Here is a 20,257-nt window from a genome sequence, read left to right on the forward strand (position 1 = left end):
TCTAAATGGGGATTAAAAACTTTTTACAGAGCACCAACAAAACTAAATAAAGACAAACCCAAATATATGTAGCAAATTTAATCACATTGTAAGCCATCAACTTGACAGTGTACATTCAACTGACTTTAAAAGGATGGCAAAATTTCTGCATACATTAAGAATTTGGGTCACAGAATTCTAAAATTATGTTCTTTCTAAAAAAAGGTAAATTGAACTAAGGATGAAATCATTTTATAATAATACTATACTTTGTTGATACTGTGCTACTTTATGAATGTCTAACAATTCAATACCTGTAAGTCTTTTACTTTCAAACATGTGACTACCAAAGTTTGGAATTTAAGTGATTTGTTACAATTAGTAATAAACAAATGGCCAAAAAGTGTATGAGCGCATGATTAAAAACATTCATAAAACAGAAACTAGATTCCTTGCAAAACTTAAGAGAATGGTCTAAAACATTAAACTCTATGTCTTCCCATCTGTCTTGCATGCACCATTCAGTATTGAGGTTGTTCCTATTTGAACATGGTTAAACAGAAGGGCATGTGGGAACATTCTTTTGCTCTAGTCAAGAATCTTCTAGAATAATGTGTGAGAAGAGAACTGTATATTCCTGTTACTTTTTGTAATATGGATAGAGTGCAGAAGGAAATGCCAGAGGACACAGATTTGCTAAGAAAGTTCTAAACAGTAGCTAAAAAAAAAAAAAAAAAAAAAAAAAAAAAAAAAAAAGCTAAAGATTTTGTTTTAGGTAAAAGATATGCTAAAATACAAAATTATATTTAAGGTTCCAAACACTGGAATTTCAAAAAAACAAAAAACTTAACTGAGGAAAACAAGTACAGAGAAGTGCCATTCATTCATTTATTCAAAGTTCACTGAATACTGGCTATATTTGAAGACTTCTGGTAAATGCTAAGGAAATCACCAGTAAAACACACACTACACTATCCAAGCAATTAAAACAAAATGAAGGAATTAATATTTGTTTCCAAGTAACATATGATATTTAACATTTCCTTTGGAATGTTATAAGCAGTATAGAATTTTTATAATAAGAATTTGTCTTAGAGAAAATTAACAAAATGATCTTATTTTTAAGTCAAAATCTCTCAGGCAGGTGCCTTGAATTTTCAACAACATACTGTTAGCATTTTGACATATAGGAAATTATTATATTTCCCTGGCCTCACTTTTCACCTCTACCTATGAAGACTTTGACTTACAATAACTATTATGACTCCAGTGTGGATAAAATAATGCATGCTGGCAACTAATTTGCAAAACCTTTTGAAAGCGATATACTAATGTAAAAACAAATTATAAAAGTAGTCCTTTTATTGACTTACACTTACAAATTGTGCCAAGAAAATAATTCCTTCATTTTTCTCCAATCATCACAATATCTTATTTCAGCAATGAAAAGTTACTGTTCAGCATGGTGTTTCAATAATGCAAAGTTTTTTCTTTTTAAAAGAATTGAATGGGGCAGGTGTTTAGCTCAGTGGTACAGCACTTGTGTACTATTCATAAAACTTTAGGTACAATTTCCAGCATGACCATAAAAAAAAAGTAGAAGAAGAAGAAAAATTAAAGAATTACTAGAAAAAATTACTGCCAGTATTCATTTGATATTTGATATAGTAATATTTCAGAAAACATTCTCATATTAAAAACTGAACATATTATAGATTATATTATTTGTGTCTGTGTGTTTTATGATGAAATGATTTTTAAAAATGTCTTATATAAAGCCTTGTTGACGTAATACTAACTGCTAATTGAAAATCACTTCAAAACTTTGATATTTTCCCATTGCAGCAATAAGACCCAAACTTATTACTGGATTTCACCAATGGGCCAGACAACTCAGCAAGAGATTGCAGCATTAAGAACTTCAAGAGGAAAATGTCATTTGGTGCTACATAAGAATGAAATAAAAATACCAAAGTAATTTTTGAAAATATTCACCAAAAAGTATTTTAAATTCTTTTTTGCTATCCATTCTAGAATAAAAATTTAAATTATTCATGTTGAATTTAGCATAAATCCTAAGTTATTACATTGGGAGAATGGTTTTTATTCTGTATAAGGACTTACATTATTTGTTGAAAAGGCCAACCTTTTCAAAATTACTTATATAGAAGTTCAACTTGAATTCAATTTCAATTCAAGAATGCAATTTCCTAATCTTCCGAAGGCTATAAAAGTACAAAATAATGAAATCTAGATACATTCTGTAGAACAATGATGAATACGATTAAGAAGCTAAAAACTTGGGGAGAAAGTTTTGGAAAATATAGTACAGATTAAGAATCAGCTGAGTAAAACAATGATCAGTTCACAATCCAACACAGACAAAAGAAAGCCTGAGAAGTAAAGGGGCCACCCAGTGATTCCTGGAGCAAGGATAAACAAGGGGTGTAGTGGATGAAAGCAAAGAGAGACTATTTCAGCTGTGCCATGGCTCTGCATACTACCCTATGGTTCCATATTTCATTCTTTTCATTACCTTTCCAAAGGTAAATACGACATACAAAGTCCAGCAGGGTGTTACCCAGTGGGCTTTTCAAGGTAGGAGGACTGTGCTGATTGAAAAATGGTAGACAGTACTGCTGACAGGGAACTGACTCCACAAATCCAGAAGCCAAACACTTACTTCTCAGTATTTATCACACATTTTTTGAGTCTGTATCAGGTATTGTTGTTGGCATTGGGAATAACACAGACACCAAAACAGTCTCCTTTTTTTTTCATAAAGCTCACATGAACAAAGAAACAGTTATATATATATATATATATTTTTTTTTTTTCAGAAGGAAAGGACTATGGAGAAAAACATGGCAAATGGGAAATGATATTCTGTGGTAGACAGGTGGCCACAATTTTATAAGGAGCAATTAGAGCTGCTTTGATAACATAGCGGTTGAGCAGAGACATGAAGAGAATTTGGGAGTGAGGAAGGAAAAGATTGTTTCAGGAGAAGAGCTATGCTAGGAACCCTAGGCAGGTTTTTGTTTAGTATACTCTAAGGACAGGAAGAACACAGAACAGAAGACAGAAGGCAGGTGGAGGAGCAGAGGGAAACAAGTGTATGTAAGTAAAGGTCGCAGAATAATTGTAATGGTTTTAGTTTTTATTCTAAATGAGATAGGAAGTTAATAAAGGGGTTTGAATAGAGATTGTGGTATTGTCTGGTTTATACATTACAACAGTTATTTTAGCTGAGATTGGTTTTCGGGAGTGGCTCAGAGATGTTGAGAGGCTGGAAGGATAGGCTACTATCCTTCAATGCAATAATTCAGACAAGATAGTGTCTTGGACCAGGCTGATAAAAGTATAAGTGATAAGAATTGCATCGTGAATATGTTGAAGGGAGATGTAACAGTTTCCTGATGGATTGGATACAAGATATGAAAAAGAGGGGGAAAAAAAAGATGAGGTCAGGAGGTTTTCAAGATTTTTGGGTTTTGCATAATAAATAATGGCACAATCTGGTCTGAATGGTAAAAAGAGGAGCAGGGTTTTGCACATGTTGCACATGTTGCAGTTGAGATGCTTCTTGAATCTGCTAATACATTGGACTGACAGGCTGAGGTTGTCCTGAAGTTCTGCTTTCTATTTACTAGAACAATCAGAACTCTGTCATAGATACTCAGAAACTCAGAGACTCCTGCATTGGCTCCAGAGAAGCATCATCCGCAAAACAATTGGAATGAAATGAATATCAATGCCCTGGATGGTGCTAGGAAAACAGCTGTAGGCAGGCAAGACAGGAGTGGTAGAGTGCAGTGGCACAGAGCCAGAAGGATCAAGAGTCCATGCCCTGAACTCCCTGCTGCTTGACATCCTCCCAATGGTATTCTTCTTACATTTTCCAAGAAATTGGCAGTTATGATTAATAGAAAACAAAAGCTTTCCCCTTTGTCTAAAACAAAAAATTCAAATGATCCAATCTCAAATTTCAAAGAAAAAACAATGGATGAAAATTACCTTTGAAAAAATGTTGGACTTTTTGGAGGCATCAGAACAAATGAGCTCTAAGAAACAATCATATTATATAATATTAGAAAATTTTTGGAAAATGTTACATAAAAATGAAACCCTGCAATTATTTTGAGGTATATTTCTTCCATCAAAACAGAATAATGTGTTTGTCTTTCTGATGATTTAAAACTCAGCTGAGAGGATGATCATGCAAGAACAACTTTGAAATTCTTCCCATATTTTTATTGGTGTATTCATTATAACATATATATTTACATATTTATACACACACATATATGATGGTGGGATTCAGCTCTGGGATTTCTTTAAAAATATTAGTAATGGAAGTAAAGGTGAAGGAAAAAGTATGAGAAGAAAATTCCAGGAAATTCATTATAAACATAATTAAAGGAGAGGATCATGTAAAAAAGTGAGAAATGATGACTGAGGAGATAATCAACTTACTTGAAGAAAGATTCACCTTTAGGTCAAAAGAACACACCAAGAATATCAGTAAGACACTGACAATTAGCCATATCTTTGTACAACTTTTTCTTTTATCTTGAGGACAAAGAAACTTAAAAAAAAAAACTCAAAACAGATTAATCAAAATTGCACTTTTAAAGAAACAATAGATTCATCAATTATATAATTTCTTTCTTTTAATCAATCTCTACTAATTTTTCTACACTATACTCACTAATTTATCATAATAGTCTAACTTTCATTGTTCATGAAAAATTGAAAATAAAAATACAGGAAAATATGGATATGGAAAATGAAATATGTTTACATTGTAAGGGCTGGAGAATAGTGGTTTTTTTTTTTTTGGTGGGGGGAGGAATGAATGGGGTTTGACCACCGAGCCACATCCTCAGCCCTATTTTGTATTTAATTTAGAGACAGGGTCTCACTGAGTTGCTTAGTGCCTTGCTTTTGCTGAGGCTGGCTTTGAACTCAGAATCCTGCTGTCTCAGCCTCCTTAGCGGCTGGGATCACATGTATGCACCACCACACCAGGCTTGAAGGACAGTGTTTTAACTCCTCCATCTCTAGAAAAAGAAAGCTCTCTTAAAGAAAAATAAGAGAACACATTATATTCATAAAAATGAAAGACTGAGTCAGGTGAGTATTGAAGTTTCCTAAATAGCTCGGTGCCAACTGTGTGGTTCAAGAAGAGTAATTACAAAACTACTGAACTGGGCTGGTGCCCCAGGAATTCCTAAGGCTGCTGTGGAATCTGTGGAATCTCTGACATTAACTGCACAGGAATTATGCTTTCTAATCTAGTGTTTGAGAAAGGCATACTTAATAAACATTACTTAATTATTGATATTAACATTTAACACACTTATAAAAGAAGAGAACCTCTTCTTTTTCTTTCTTTTTTTTGTACTGGAGATTGAACACAGGTGTGCTTTGCCACTGAGCTACAATCTCAGCTTTTTTTTTTTTCATGTTTATTTTGAGATAGGGTTTTGTTAAATTGCTGAGGCTGGCCTTAAACTTGTGATCCTCCTACATCAGCCTCCTGAGTTACTGGATTACAAGTGTGCACCATCATATTAACAGTTTATTTCAATGACTATGAATTGGGTGAATATTGTTTGACAAGAAATATGTTCATCATTAAGTATTCAAGGATGTACTTAGTATTTCCATGCCTTCAAAAATTTTATAAGCCAAGGCTACACATGAAGAAATGTAAAAGGTGCAGTAAGACCTAGCTGCGTGAGATGTTCAGGGTCTTGGTCTTTGGTAGACAGTTCTTCATCAATTGCAAAAATTAACACTGAAAGAAATTAAAGAAATGCATGAAAACATAAAAAAGCAGTACATATTCAGGGAACTTGTCAATTATTGTTAGATGGCAACTTAATCCAATCTATATTTGAAGCACAAATATTATGTGAACTTCTTTAAATTGTTCTCTGATATTTAATCACACTTTAGGCATCTCCAGCAACTCTAAATTTTAAGAGAACTAAAATATATAGATCTCAGAAGATACAGCCTTACAAGGAACAATCATACATTAGTATGACACATAAATCTAAAAAGTAATAATAATAAAAATTAAAGTCTTAGCAAATCTAAAAGTAAAGTATGGCAACAAAATAAGGAAAATATCTAAGAATTAGAATAAAATTAAAAACAAAAACTTTGTGGTCATGTATCCCAAACACCACTCCAAGGCTTGACTTGATACTTCCCCTAGAAATTTTTTTGACTTAAAGTACATCATGAGTATCTTTGTGATTTCATACATAGTTTGGCTTGTACCCCACTTCCCCCCAAAAAATTTTAAGTGTACTCCTGGCTCAGTGACTCATATGGCTGGTCTTCATCTTTCTATGTAGTTTAAAGGACACAAACATTTTCAAATACCCTATAACTAACTAAAGAGTCACAGGGCATAGTATTTTTCCCATGGAAAACTTCATTTTCTACTTTTACCCATATTATTAGCTACAAAAGCATTTTATTGGTCAATATAAACATTTGACTAATTTGTATGAAAATTAAATCTTTTACAATACAGATGGTTATAAACTAATTCAAAAATTTATTTTTCCAACATTATAAAGCAAAATATTTGCTGTTGAAATTTATGTATGCAAATATTACATATATATATTACACAACAATAAAATTAATTTTTCAATTAATAAATTTATTTATTAAATGCTAACAAGGCATAAAAACAAGGACTACTTGAGATCTAGATATCTAACTTAAAGTTATGGTGGTACAATTTAGAACATGTTTTTTTTTAAAAAAAATTTAAAGTATCTGGAAAACTACTCTAATAAATATAAAATACATACTGAAATTTATTTCAATTTTTAAAAAAAATCCTCAAAACTGATATTATAAAAGGTCATGGTCATAGACTGGTCCTTTATAAGCAAATAGACATAAAATGTTTGTGAAACTAAAAGATTTGAGTAGAAATGTTGGTTGAATTACCAGTCATCATCCTGCATACTAACAGGGATTTCTAGTGAATTCTATTTATTTTTTAATATAGCATACCAAAAAATTATTATTCATCAATTTAGCATTATATTATACAAGTACACACATATATAAATGCACACTTTTAAGATGAATTCATTAATAAATTTATGAAAGAAAGGATTTCTTATATACACATTATATCAAACATAGAATTTAACATAGTCAAGATAAAATAAAAATCCTTGAATAAATGAATGAGTGCATGTTACCTAGGGAAAGACTTTGCTCTTCATTATCATAATTAATTTTCATGGCTGCTTGGATAAATAAAAGTGAACTTGGTGATTAAATGCAATTGATTTTTCCTGAATACTAAAAAACTTTCATATTAAATCGATCAAAAAGCACTTTTCCATGAATCACCAGCGAAACTGCATTTATGGAAAAGATTGAGATAGTAATTTTGAAAGAAAAATTATCATATAGAGATATATATAAGACTCCTGATGAGAGAAAAACCTACACATAAAGAAACAAATAAAAATGAATAAGCAAATTAATAAATCAACACAGGACCATGAAGAGTCTATTTGAATAGCATTTCCAATGTAATGATATTAAAAGGTCTGTGAACATTTCCTAAACAAAAGGGTCAAAACTGATAAAGATTAGGGTTTAAAGCAGCCATTTAAAATCTCCGGAAATTTTCCAAAGTGTATCTAGCACATGGAAAAACATTAAAGGAACTCCCCAAATTTCCACACAACAGCAAGAGTCTGTTGCACTGAACCACAATCAGTTCCCTTTCTTCTCCCCTCTCAGATCAGCAAGATGGAAGCTCCACTCTAGGTCGTTGTACCAAAGAACTCCCTCCTCCCAGTTTTGCCTGTTGATTGCAATGACCCCTCCTACAGAGGCACAACATTTTTCACCCCACATCCAGCAGAAGCTCTACTATATAGGCAGTGCAACTAAGTGGCCAGGACTCTTCCTCCACCCAGCTGCTGCTCTCAGGGTTGAAGCTCTCTGTTAGGTGTGGCAAGGTAAGATAACTGGACCCTAATCATACTCATGCCAACATGATTATAGTGTGGAGGTTCTGTGCCAGGAAAGGCTAGCCAAGAAGACCAGGAACTACTCATTCTAATCAGTGCCTCACACATATAGCAGAACTATCTATCAAAGAGAAAGAGGTTGCTGTCTCTATACCCAGGATAAGATGGGGTGCAAAGGTTCTGACCAGGAGAGGCAGGTCATAAGAAGAGAAAAATCTCTGTAGCTTTCCCAAAGGATACTAGCTTCATTTGAAACAGAGGTTCAGAAAATTCAAAGGTTTTAGCATTGTCACAAACACCGGAGATTCTGTTGGTGATTAGTTAAGAGGAGGCTAAGAAGCAATAAGTGAAAAAGTAGACACACTAGATATTAAAGAGAAGGAACTAGGGAGATAGCCAGCTAAGACAAGAGATAGCCAGGAAATGGAGCAGGATTTAAAGACTGTTCAAAATTATCCCGACAAAGGGATTCAAATTTAATTAACTGATTACTGAGTTATTTATACCCAGAGAATTATTGAAAATAATATAAAAATTGGCTAAGTGCACAATAGGTAAATTATGGAATCAACAGATGAATGGTTTAAGAAACCGTGGTATGTGTGTGTGTTTATGTATGTATGTGTGTGTGTGTGTATATATACACACACACACACACATACATATATATACCAATTTACACACACACACACACACACACCACACACACACACACACATACACACACACACACACACACATACACACACACAAATGGAGTTCTACTCAGCCATTAAGGGCATTTTCCAGTAAATGGATGGAAATGGAGACTATCATGCCAAGTGAAATTAGCCAAATTCAGAAACTCAACGAACAAATGTTTTCTCATATGTGGGAGCTAGAAATAAAGAAAAGGGAGGAAGGAAGAACAAGATTATATAAAGCACCAATCAAATGTAAATGAATAGAGAGTAAAAAGGAAGTCTAGTAGAGGAAGGAGAATGGGAGAGGAGGGAAAGGGGAGAATCATGAACTGAAATTGATTTCCATGTATGTATAAGTTTGTTGGGATGAATTCAACTACTATGTATATCTAACTATAAAGCTCTAATAATAATAAAAAGGATAAAAAATAGGTACCATAATCATATATGAAAAAAGTGGCTAAGTAATTAGTGGAGACTAACAGATGGAGTGACACTAGCAGAGGCCTCTAGAGGTTTAATAGGGGGAGAGCGAAAGAAAAACATAGAGTGGTTTAAAAACAAAACAAGCAAAACAAAACTGTTTTCACTGATGGAGAATAGATCAGAGTGATGTGTGCACCCTAAGGTTGTGGCCGACACCAGAGGCTGTGCACTGTGAGGGCAAAGAGACTTCACTAAAAAGGCACCGGCCAGCTCCTAAACCAATGAAGAATCAGCAAAGAGAAATAAGTTCTAGTGGTGAAGATGGAGGTTATTGTGCAGGTTTGAAAAGTCCTCAAATTTTATTTAAAAAAAGTTATCTATACATAAAGAAATTGAATGAACTCCATGTAGAAAAAAGCACAGAGTTCCATACCCAGACACAGTTTCATAGGGCATATGGAAAGACAGAAGTTATTAAAACAGCATATATTCAATATGTACAAGGTAATCTCAGTAAAATTAACTGCTGGTGTCTCATAAATAAACAACGGAGCCCATAAGGTAGTGATGTGACATATTAATGTGAAAGAAGAAAACACTTGTCTACCAAGAATCCTATATCCAGCAAGTTTATTTTAAAAAATGAAGATTAAATAAGGGCTTTCCAAGATAAATAAAAGCTGACATAATTCACTGCTGGAAGATCCAATTCAAAGTTCAAAGTGACACCAGACAATTTTGTGAATCTTCATAAACGGAAAAAACAAAACAAAGAACAGTGGTAAAGATAATTATGTAGATAAGTACAGAAGTATAATTTTATGTTCCTCTTCTTTTGTTCACGTAAATGATTTTTTAAAATTGTACAAAACTATAGTCATATGAGTATTACTAAGCCTATAACACACAGAAATAAAACATATTTGACAATAACAGGATAAATGAAGTGGGTGGGAGCAATGTTTAGGAGTGAGGGGAAGACAAAAGATGGTAGCTTGAATCTACAGGGAAAATAAATGAAGAGAACCAAAATTAATAAATACAAATTTAATAAAACTTTTGACCCTGAAATACGTACTTGTTCTCATTTCTCCTCTCAACTTCTTTAAAAGATTCACATTAGATAATGCAATAATTGCGGCAATGTGTTGTTTGCCTTATAATAATTTAGAATTATATATAATCCTTATATAATTTAGGATTAGTATATATAAGAAGAAAAGCAACACAGAAAGGGGAGAGGAACAAGTCATATAGAATTAATTAACCTTCTGTCCCTCCCAGAAATGAACGTAGTGCAAATGTGAAGCAGATTCATGTCAGTCAGATGTATACTGAAAACCCCAAAGCTATTAGAAAAATAATAAAACGTATACTGAAAAAAAATCTCTGAAAGTACTAAAATATGAATAGAAAGTACTAATATCATGATAAAGAAAGCAGTAAAGAAGGAATGGAGGAACAAAAACCAAACCCAAATAGTGAAAATAGAAACAAACAAAACTATGTCAATAAGGAAATTAATGTAAATGCATTAAAGAATCCACTCAGCTTGTCAGACTAGATAAACAAAACATCAAAATAAAACAAACAAACAATAGACAAAAGTCTTACAGGAGATATACTTTGGGTTCAAAGTTGGCAATAAGATAAAATTATAAGTCTAGAAAAAAAAATACCATTTAAACAGCAACCTTAAGGGAGTGGAATGGCTCTACCACTGTCAGTAAAATGGGCCTGTGACTATACTATATTTTCCACTAAGGGCAACATTGATATAAAATGTATTTACTGAAGAAATATGTTGTATGGTAAGCATCAGGGATATATTATAAATTGGGTAGCAAATGACAGAAATCTGATTGTTGGTCTTTATGTGTTTATGTCTTATTGCTAGAGAAAATATCTTACGCACCCTGAAATACAGCCTTTTAAGGTATAGATCTAACTTTCTGTGTTAATTTTTTACCTTTGGCTCAGAGGTAAAACTGAACTTGCTAGTTCTCTTTGTGAGTTTAAAAAAACTGTCTTTTCAATCAGAGATAAAATTTCTTTGTTTGCACTCACTTTAGGAATATTTAGTCCATACAGATACTAGATTCCAAGTAATCTTAAATTTCACAGAGCTTCTGACCTGATTGATTTATATAGATTAATAAGAATTTATGTAATTCAAATTTAGGAAAATAATAAACAAAGAAGAAACTGAACTATTCCATGAAATTTCTAACCAATAAAGCATTTTATGTAAGAATATAAATCCACTAAGTCAAAGTGAATCTTGGGAGGTATCAAAGTAGCTTGATAATTTTGGATTAAAGTGGCTTTGTAAAAACTACAATGAGATATCACTTCATTTCACATGCAACATGATGGTTATTAATCAAAATGACAGATAATAGCAAGTATTGATAAAAAATGTGGAGGAATTGGATCTCTTATTATCGCTGTTCGGCTGCTTGAGAAAGCAATTTGGCAGTTTCTCAAAATATTAAACATGGAGTCATCACATGACCAGGAAATTCCACTGCTAGGTGTTTAAATAAGAGATCTGACAATTCATACTCACAAAAATATTAGGAAGATTGTCCACAGTCTAATCTTAAGCTCTGGAAAGCTGATCCTACCACAGCCCTTTTCTTATCTTAGAAAAGGCTCATTTTCTATAGCCTGATGAATTTCTTATCCCTACTATGGGTTCTTTTCACACTAATTTGTGAAATCATTATTTCTTGAAACAGACTTTATAACTATTAGAAATGATTTGCGAAGGAGGAAAAAAAAAACATACTAACCAGGCCTATAAACTTCCTAACCATTACTGAATATCAGCAGATATTTCCAAAACAGTAATGCTAAATGCAAGAGATTAAAATTTCTTGAAAAACAGTGTAGCAAATTCTGAAAGCACATTTGTAATTAAAATTCCACAGCTTTCTGACTTATCTTGCATAACAGTTTTTTCAACTTGATGTTTTATTCCCCTCTAGGATAAGCACAACAAAATCAAACAAAACACCTTGAGAAATCTCATCAACCAAATTGCCTAATGAAAGTTCTCCTCTTGATGCATACTAACATTTTTTATTGATATATTTATCTAAATTTATGCACTTTTATATATAGGTCTAGGTATGGAATATCTTTAGGGGAAGAATCTCTAAGAAAAATTCTGCCAGAGAAATCCATTCAAGTATCTAGAAGAAAAAAAGAAAACATGAAGGTGGGTCCAGATAAATCTTAAAATCACTTTTTTGAGTGAGGAAAGGTTGTAAATTACTACCATATGCTTAGCCACGCTATGGACTAAATATGAATAACTGAGGAGATTTTTCATAATAATAATAAATATTTAATGCAATCATTCAAATCATATTTTAAAATAGTTATGCTTCTGCTGATTTGCTTGTATTTATTTAATGCTAGCAAGAGGAAAAAATAAAATTATTACTTTGATTTTTTTAAGAGCAGAGTCTATAAAGGGGAGATTTTTATGTTAAAAATCAACCATCTCACAGATAATATCATATGAAAAGGATAGTTTCACACTCAGCTGTTATTGTTTAATTCCATTCAAAACTTACCTTTTGTAAGTATTTTAAAAATAAAAACACATTTTGTTTCATTAACGTAATATTTAACATAATTTTTAAGAGCAACACTAATGAAAAGTTATAAGGGTTCAGATATAAAATTGTGAGTTTGTAAATATAATGCCTCATTACCTTGATATAAAATAGCATTTTTACACATACTTTAAAAACCTTATGTATGTATAACTTTCACATTTTGAAAGGATAAGAAAATTGTTGGGTGTTTTTTTTTTCAGAGTGAGGCTGGCATTTATTATAAAATGTTCTTTAAAATCCTGACACTTCTTGTGAAAATATGAATAAATTAAAAATGTACCAAATTCATTTTTAGTTACTATATTCAAACTAATCCATCCCACTCAAAATAAATTAATAACAATGGAAATTTATGGGAAATCCCACAGGAATTGAATTTGGATGATTCAATTCCACAGACTTACTATGGAAAAGTGTTAATGGTATCAAGGGAGCTATCTAAATTCAATCCTCTGCCACCAAATAGAGTCTAACAAAGATAAAAGCAGCAGAAACAGGCTGTGGGGAATTTTAAAGTATCTGTACATATTTAGGCTGAAAGATGGGTTTCAATGAAATAAAATATAATCATAATTTTACCAATAAGACTATGAAAATGTACAAAATAATTTCCTGTTAAAACCTATCATACACAAACATTTCAAAGTGATTCATTATAATAGCCATTTTCTTTATAAAAAATAGTCCATAATCTTCTAATTTATTATTAGACAAGATGTAGACTAAGATAAAATTTTAGAGCAAAATACTGTTGACTAAAAAATATGACAATGAACATTTCACTGGACTTAATAAAAAAAATTTATACATTGGCCTTTCTTAGGCTTTCTCTAGAATTTTAATTACATTTCTTCTCCAAGTTAACAAACCAAGAAGAACTCATTATTGTTTTATTGATCAAGATGAATATTGGTTTTGGAAAAGTTTTAAACATCCTTTTTCTTCTTCCCTTTTCAAACACACACACACACACACACACACACGAACACACCTTCCTGAAAATCATAATGTGACAACCAAAAATAAAAGTGCTCAGAGGAAGTAGGAAAGGACTGGCAATTGGTACTTTAATACTCTGTTATTTCTTTAACAATTCCAAGACAAAATCTGACTTTGGTTTCCTTGGACTAGAAAGGCAATTCATTGAAGAATTGCCTCAATAGGCTCAAAAAGTTTTAAAATAAATTATGACTGAGTACTAAAAGTAGTAGATACATGCAATTTCACCAAAGTGATGAAAATAATTGAATGTGAGTATATTGCATATAATCTTTCCATTCTATTTTTAGTCTGAGAACCACCAAATCCACCATAATTCTCATTATGCAGTTAGTGATTATAACAAGCATCAACCACCTTCCACAGGGGAAGTCCTATAAAAGGACAGCAAGTCTGGCCAGCCCTTCAGGAGTGCACAATGATAGCATTGTTATTTACTTACACTTTTATTCTTTAAATGAACTTAAAATCATCCACATTTCAAACTTAGACTCATCTAAAGTAACAATAATTATGAAACTCCAGGTATAAAATTCTAGTTATATTTTTTCTATTACAGTATATTATTATATGAAAGTAATATCTCCTAAATATTCCCACATACCACCAATACTACAGGCAAAATATTTAGTGAAAACAGATTACCCTATATAATTTGTCAAACTGATTTCTTTTTCATAGAAAAAAACTGATGAACATATATTAGCATGAAATTTAAAAACAGATTAATTTTCAGTGTAATGTCATGCTTGCTAATTATGCACTGTAGTACATCATTTGAGCTTTAAAAATATGAACAAAGGCAGTTGAGTTGTCATGTGAACTGAAATACTCATTGCTTCAGTCTCATAGTGGAAGACATTAATGAGTTGTGAGGAAGTTATAATTTACACCAAATGAAGATATAAAGAGTATATACAAAGGAGAGACTGACTGAAGATTCCCCTTGGGTCCTATCTTCCCAAGAACAAAGAGCCTTTGTGGTTTCTATAGTGGATAAGAGTTAAAAGTGACCTCTGGTTCCCCTAAGAAGTGATTTCTATGCATGGAGAGGAAAAAAATGGGGGGGGATGTGGTTCAATATTATAATTCTGCTACATATGTTCATAGGAAAATAATTTTATCTTGATATCTTGATTTGAATTTGATCCATTTTCTATATTGTCAGTATATCCCATTCATTCTATAATAATGTTTCAAATCACCTGCCTTTGCATCTAATCAGTGTTCAGAAAGGTAAAGCCCATTTTAGTTTATTGTTCCTGAAAGCAGATGGAATAATTCTCAAAGCTAAATGAGCTAAAAAGACAAATGAGCTCATAATGATATACTATATTAAAATTTCACTGTCCTCATGAACTCAAACAACCCAGACTTTACATATTAATGTAATATTCTGTCATGTTCATCTTTTTATTTTCAGGAGAACTGGGAATGAATTCTTCCTAGCATTTAATTTCTTTGTGAAATATAGTAACTAACAATAGTAAGTACAACATTCACTTAATAAAATTCACAACAATATAATAACAAATGATAGAAAAGAAAGCATGGATTCTAACCACTTTGTCCTCCTTTTGGGAAAGCATCCAAGGAAGCAGAGTAGAGAGAGAAGAAAAAGAAGAAGAGAAAAAACAAAATGAGCCATATATTAATAAATTGGTTTTAATGAAACAATTATGTATTTCTTCAAAGTGTTAAAATAGTATTTTGAAAAGTAAATCTTTCATTTAAAAATGCACACATGAATCCTATTCTACATTAGATACAATAATTGGGCACAATAATTTCCTAAATTTATAGAATCCAGATTATAAATCCAGTTTTAAAATATTCTTCAAAACGAAAAGTTAATTTACTACATATTAGCTTACTATGGAAAGTAAATATTTTCTTAAAATGCATATAATTGTACTAAATAATTTTATCAAGTTAATGTTAAAATGTGTATAGTCATAATTTAGAGAAATATAAGAGTGGGAGATGTTTTAAAAAGCCAAAAAAAAAATGTGAAGAGAAATATGTTAACTATTTTAGCCATAAATTATTTCAAAAGCAACATTTATGTCATAGGAAAACAACTTCATACAGTTTTTTTTTTTTAGTCTTATGTTCAAGAGAAAAAAATCTAAATGGAGCTTTTAAAAATTTTGTTTCTTTAACTATTTTTTTCCCCAAGTTTAGATGTTTTTTAAAGACAGATGAACTGCAGCAGGCTAAGGGTGAATGTCCTCCTCAACATTTTAAAAACTTCCTTGCTCAGTTTTCTTTAAAAACCCTCTCCCTTTTAAAACCTGCGTTTGACCTTGATGATTTCAATACATCGGTACTTAACTGGATTGCTACTGGCTTGCCTCAAACCTAAGATGGAAAGTTAAAAGCACTCAACAGCTGTGGGGGCTTAGCCAGCACTAACACTGCTGGATTATATCTCACCCCTCACTGCCAGCACCTTTTTAGACTGAACAGTGTTAAGCATTTTGATTACTGCTTCATGGTCTCACCTGTGAGAATTCATTTCAAAATATATGTTTAAAAACACCAGAAAGGGGGAAATTAACAAATAAATCTGGTGTACTTTATATGTGCCAGACAAAATCTTAATATACAAGCTTGTTCTGGTCAGGCTTTAAGGTGGCATATGATGATTAACTGTAGCATATCACTTTTAGGAGGGGAAAAAAATAAAACTTAAGTATTCACAAGAATTGAACCTAAAGAAACATTAGGTATATTATAAAGACATGAACTTAATTATTTTTATGTCATTCTCATAAGAACCAAACAAGGTACTATTACTATCCAGTTTTATAGATAAACTATTGTTCAGAGGAATTATCTCCCCAAAGCAACAAAGATAATCATTGTCTTTCCTTAAAATATTAAATATGTCTACTACACTCAGTGCTATAATTCCATTGGAAGAGATTTTAGAATATGCTTCTTAAAACTCAGATTTACCAAAGAATACAACATCAATTGGGAGACTTGTTTGAATTTTATCTGGAATTTTCCAAATTAGAAAACTATCAAGAGGGCTTACAGCTTTCATAAAATATAATTTTATATTACATTAAATTCTATACATGATTAGATAATGTGGGAAATTCTTCCAAGAAACACTGGGAATTCTTGGTCTATGATTATTATAATAGTCGTATATTATTCTGCAGCCAACTCACTGAAATTTCTCTATAAATAATTCCATTGTATTAACACAGGGAATATGACAAACTACATTCAAATATATTCTAATCTAAATACTTGTTAGAATTAGTCTAGAATTTCTTAATTAATAATTGTGAGCCCCTAGGATCCCAAAGGAAAAAAAATGCGTATATTTAAAACAATGGCATAACAAAAGTAACTCTCATTAAGTCAAATAAAGAAACCATATTAGGTAAGAATACATACCACATAACAAAGAAAATGAGAAGTGTAAATCTCAAAATTTTAAAAAGTTATATTTTGATACACTTCTTAATTACCCAAACAATTCCCATATGATAAACTTAACATTTTTTATATTTAACATGATAGTAAATCTGAAATTACTATCACAGAGGCTAGTCATTGTTTAATATGTTATCTTGGGTTACATGTAAGGACACACAATTTATCCTGCCTCATACCTCCATTCAATTTGAAAATTTAGGTTGCAGAAACCAAAAATGGTTAACATTTTGTTTTTTACAAGAAGAATCAGTCATAACAATTTACAAGGATTCTATAGTTCACCAGGCTACTCAATCTTCATTTACTACATTATTCAAAGATAAATTTAGCCTCACAGATAATCTCGTGTAGGTATGGAACAGGAATTTTCCATCAGCTATCTTTTTTAGGATTCGAATCCTCAGCAGTGGAATTCGTGTATCACTAACACTACAAGGAACTTGGTGAAAACACAAACAAAAGGTGGAAAGCCAATGCTATTGTGTAGATTTACATGTGGGTCAGTTGGTTCCTAACTTGCACGTGTTTTGATGCTTGGAGGTGACATGGTTTTGGTCCGCACCCACAGGCCTCTGTGTTCATGGGACACTCACGTTGTTCGACCGTAGAGATACGCGGCCTCCACAGCGCGCGCAGAACTTGGTGCGGCAATAGGAGCAAAGGTGACCACACCCATCAGCAAACTTTGTCTTATGGCAAATTCCACAAGTTGGTGCATCATCTTTGTGCTCGCCCTGGTAACGCCGCGCTTCTTCCCCTATTTTTTTTACTTGTTCCTTGTAGCTTTCAAACTGTTGATGCAATCTCCTAGGCAAAAGAGACAATGGGGATAAACTAAGTAAATGATGAAGAGAGAAGAAGACAAGTTTTCCAAAGCAAAATGAACACATAAATGTATTAGTACTAGTTCTAGTTTAATTTACTGTTATAACTTGTGTAGCATCGATAAAAGCACTGTTTGTCCCAGCAGTGGAATTCATGTATCCAGTGCATGCCTCTGCTTCTTTAAGACAGGTACCTTCCAAAATAGTTTAAATGGGCATTCAACATTTTACAACTAAAGCTGAAGCCAAAACTAAACAAAATATGTTCTCTGATATTTTCTATTCTATTAAGTTTAATACTGAATATTTTTTTACAATCAATTGATTCCATAACCCACTATTTGAACATGATGCATACTTTGAAAAACACTATTTTAAACTACATTGCTAGGTAATCTGTCTTCCATAAAATGTCTTCCTTTGCCTTCATTCCTGGAGAATACTTCCTATTTATTTGGCATCTGACTTGTAAATGATTTAGTGCAGTATAAAGAAATGTTGGCTTATACATGATATTTGAACTCTCCAGTTTTTCAATATCACATAAAAAGTTTTAAAACACAACTTGCAAATATAAAAAAAGTTTGAAACCACACCTTGCATATATTTAGTTCTTTTACATATCCCTATTTTTCTCCATCTCAATCAAGTTATATGTACGAGGGCTGCTACTAGTGATAATTTTTGATGGCAAGAAAACCAAAGTTATTGAGGCAACCCATTTTCCATAAGAATGGTTTCAATGAATATGATTCACATACCCCACCATCAGTTGAAGTCTCCCAATCTTAAATTACTATAAATAGAACTTTTTGCTGTTCTGAATAGAACACTATGCTATCTAGTAAATTACCCATTGAAAAGATGTCTTGGATTTGTAAATGAGAACTGAAGAGTTGTCCTAAGCCTAGCCAGTAGCCATTGGCTATTTTGCCAGGAGAAACTCCTGGGAAATAGCTGATTAGATTCATCTGTGTCTCTGAGCCTGTTTGCTGCATTTGAGTATTCCCTAGAACACAGGGTAGACAGATGCTATTGTTAATTCAAGCAGTTAGCTTGATGCTCTAAAACCAAAGAAACCTCTAGATGCAGTATCAAGTAAGTTAGGTCCAAACACCGTAATGTTTAAGGTATTGGGATTTCATTATGCTTTCCTGTTAACATCAAACAGAACTTTAATGATTAATTTCTGCCTTGCCAGTTGACCCTTTTCTACTAAATTCTTAAAATTAAAGCAAACATGCATGCACCAGCACATAAGTTAATATTTGAAAACATTTTCAGTTTAAAAGTTAGCTAATTTCATTTAACATAATAAAACATATGATATTTTCTTTAATGAATGCAAGAATATCTGGCCAGTTTATTGAAGAATTATTTGATTCTTTAAACATTTATACTTTAAGTACTATTAATCTAGGATAAAGTTGGTAGAAAACAACAATGGACATCTACTATTTCAAAAATTACCATATGCAATAATACCAGAATTCTGACAAATATTTATTGTGAGCCCCTCCCATTCCTGCAATCAAATCTATTTCAGTAAATACCGATGAGAAAGCAAGGCTAAGAAGAGTTTCTTTATGAACCTATTCTATAATACAGAACATGATTTAGTATGGGAATTGGCAAACTTTTCAGTAAAAGGTCACACGGTAAATATTTTAGGCTTTGTGGGCCAGCTTCTTTTGCAACTACTCATCTTCACTGTTGCAGGAGGAAAGCAACCATAGATAATACAAAAATGAATCAATGTAGGTATGTTCCAATGAAAACTTGATTTACAAAAATAGGAGGCCAGATTTGGCCCATGGGTTAGTTTACAAATCCCTAATTTAGTATATGCTTTATGCTAAGATGTAATAGAAAACCAAAGCATCCTTGTATTTTTAAATTCAAGCATAAATGTAAAGAAGTTTTATAGATCTTATAGGGTCTAATCAAAAGAGCATCTACCTCAGGAAATCGATTTTTTTCCCTGTTTGTGAGGCTTTGGGGGTCAAACCCACAACCTTGTGCACTCTAAGCATGCACTCACCCACTGAATTACACCTTAGCCATGTGTGCAAATCTTTTCATAAAATATATATGCAGGGCACTGACTACTGATAAAATCTTACTCTCCTGCAATCTCACAGCATTTAATTTAGTTACTCAAAGAATAATAAAAATTTTTATATGCTTATTTTATAAATTATTATTATTTCTATACATGATACCTCTCTTCTACC

General features: G+C 32.1%; 1 protein-coding gene across 49 annotated transcripts in view; it reads right to left on the reverse strand.

Annotated features, from left to right (window-relative positions):
* The window catches only part of Rims1 (regulating synaptic membrane exocytosis 1), a 443,971-nt gene that overhangs the window by 239,262 nt on the left and 184,452 nt on the right, over positions 1-20,257 (reverse strand). For 45 of the 49 annotated variants that reach the window (XM_078019737.1, XM_078019731.1, XM_078019777.1 and 42 more), the window contains 2 exons: positions 17,793-18,006; positions 15,306-15,317 (listed from right to left, as the gene is read on the reverse strand). In XM_078019737.1, coding sequence (XP_077875863.1) covers positions 15,306-15,317; positions 17,793-18,006 — 226 coding nt within the window. The remainder of the gene's footprint in view (positions 1-15,305; positions 15,318-17,792; positions 18,007-20,257) is intronic. The other 4 variants (XM_078019776.1, XM_078019736.1, XM_078019730.1 and 1 more) reach the window with 2 other exon arrangements.

The sequence above is a fragment of the Ictidomys tridecemlineatus genome, chromosome 8 (assembly GCF_052094955.1).
Source record: "Ictidomys tridecemlineatus isolate mIctTri1 chromosome 8, mIctTri1.hap1, whole genome shotgun sequence".
Classification (NCBI taxonomy): Eukaryota; Metazoa; Chordata; class Mammalia; order Rodentia; family Sciuridae; genus Ictidomys; species Ictidomys tridecemlineatus.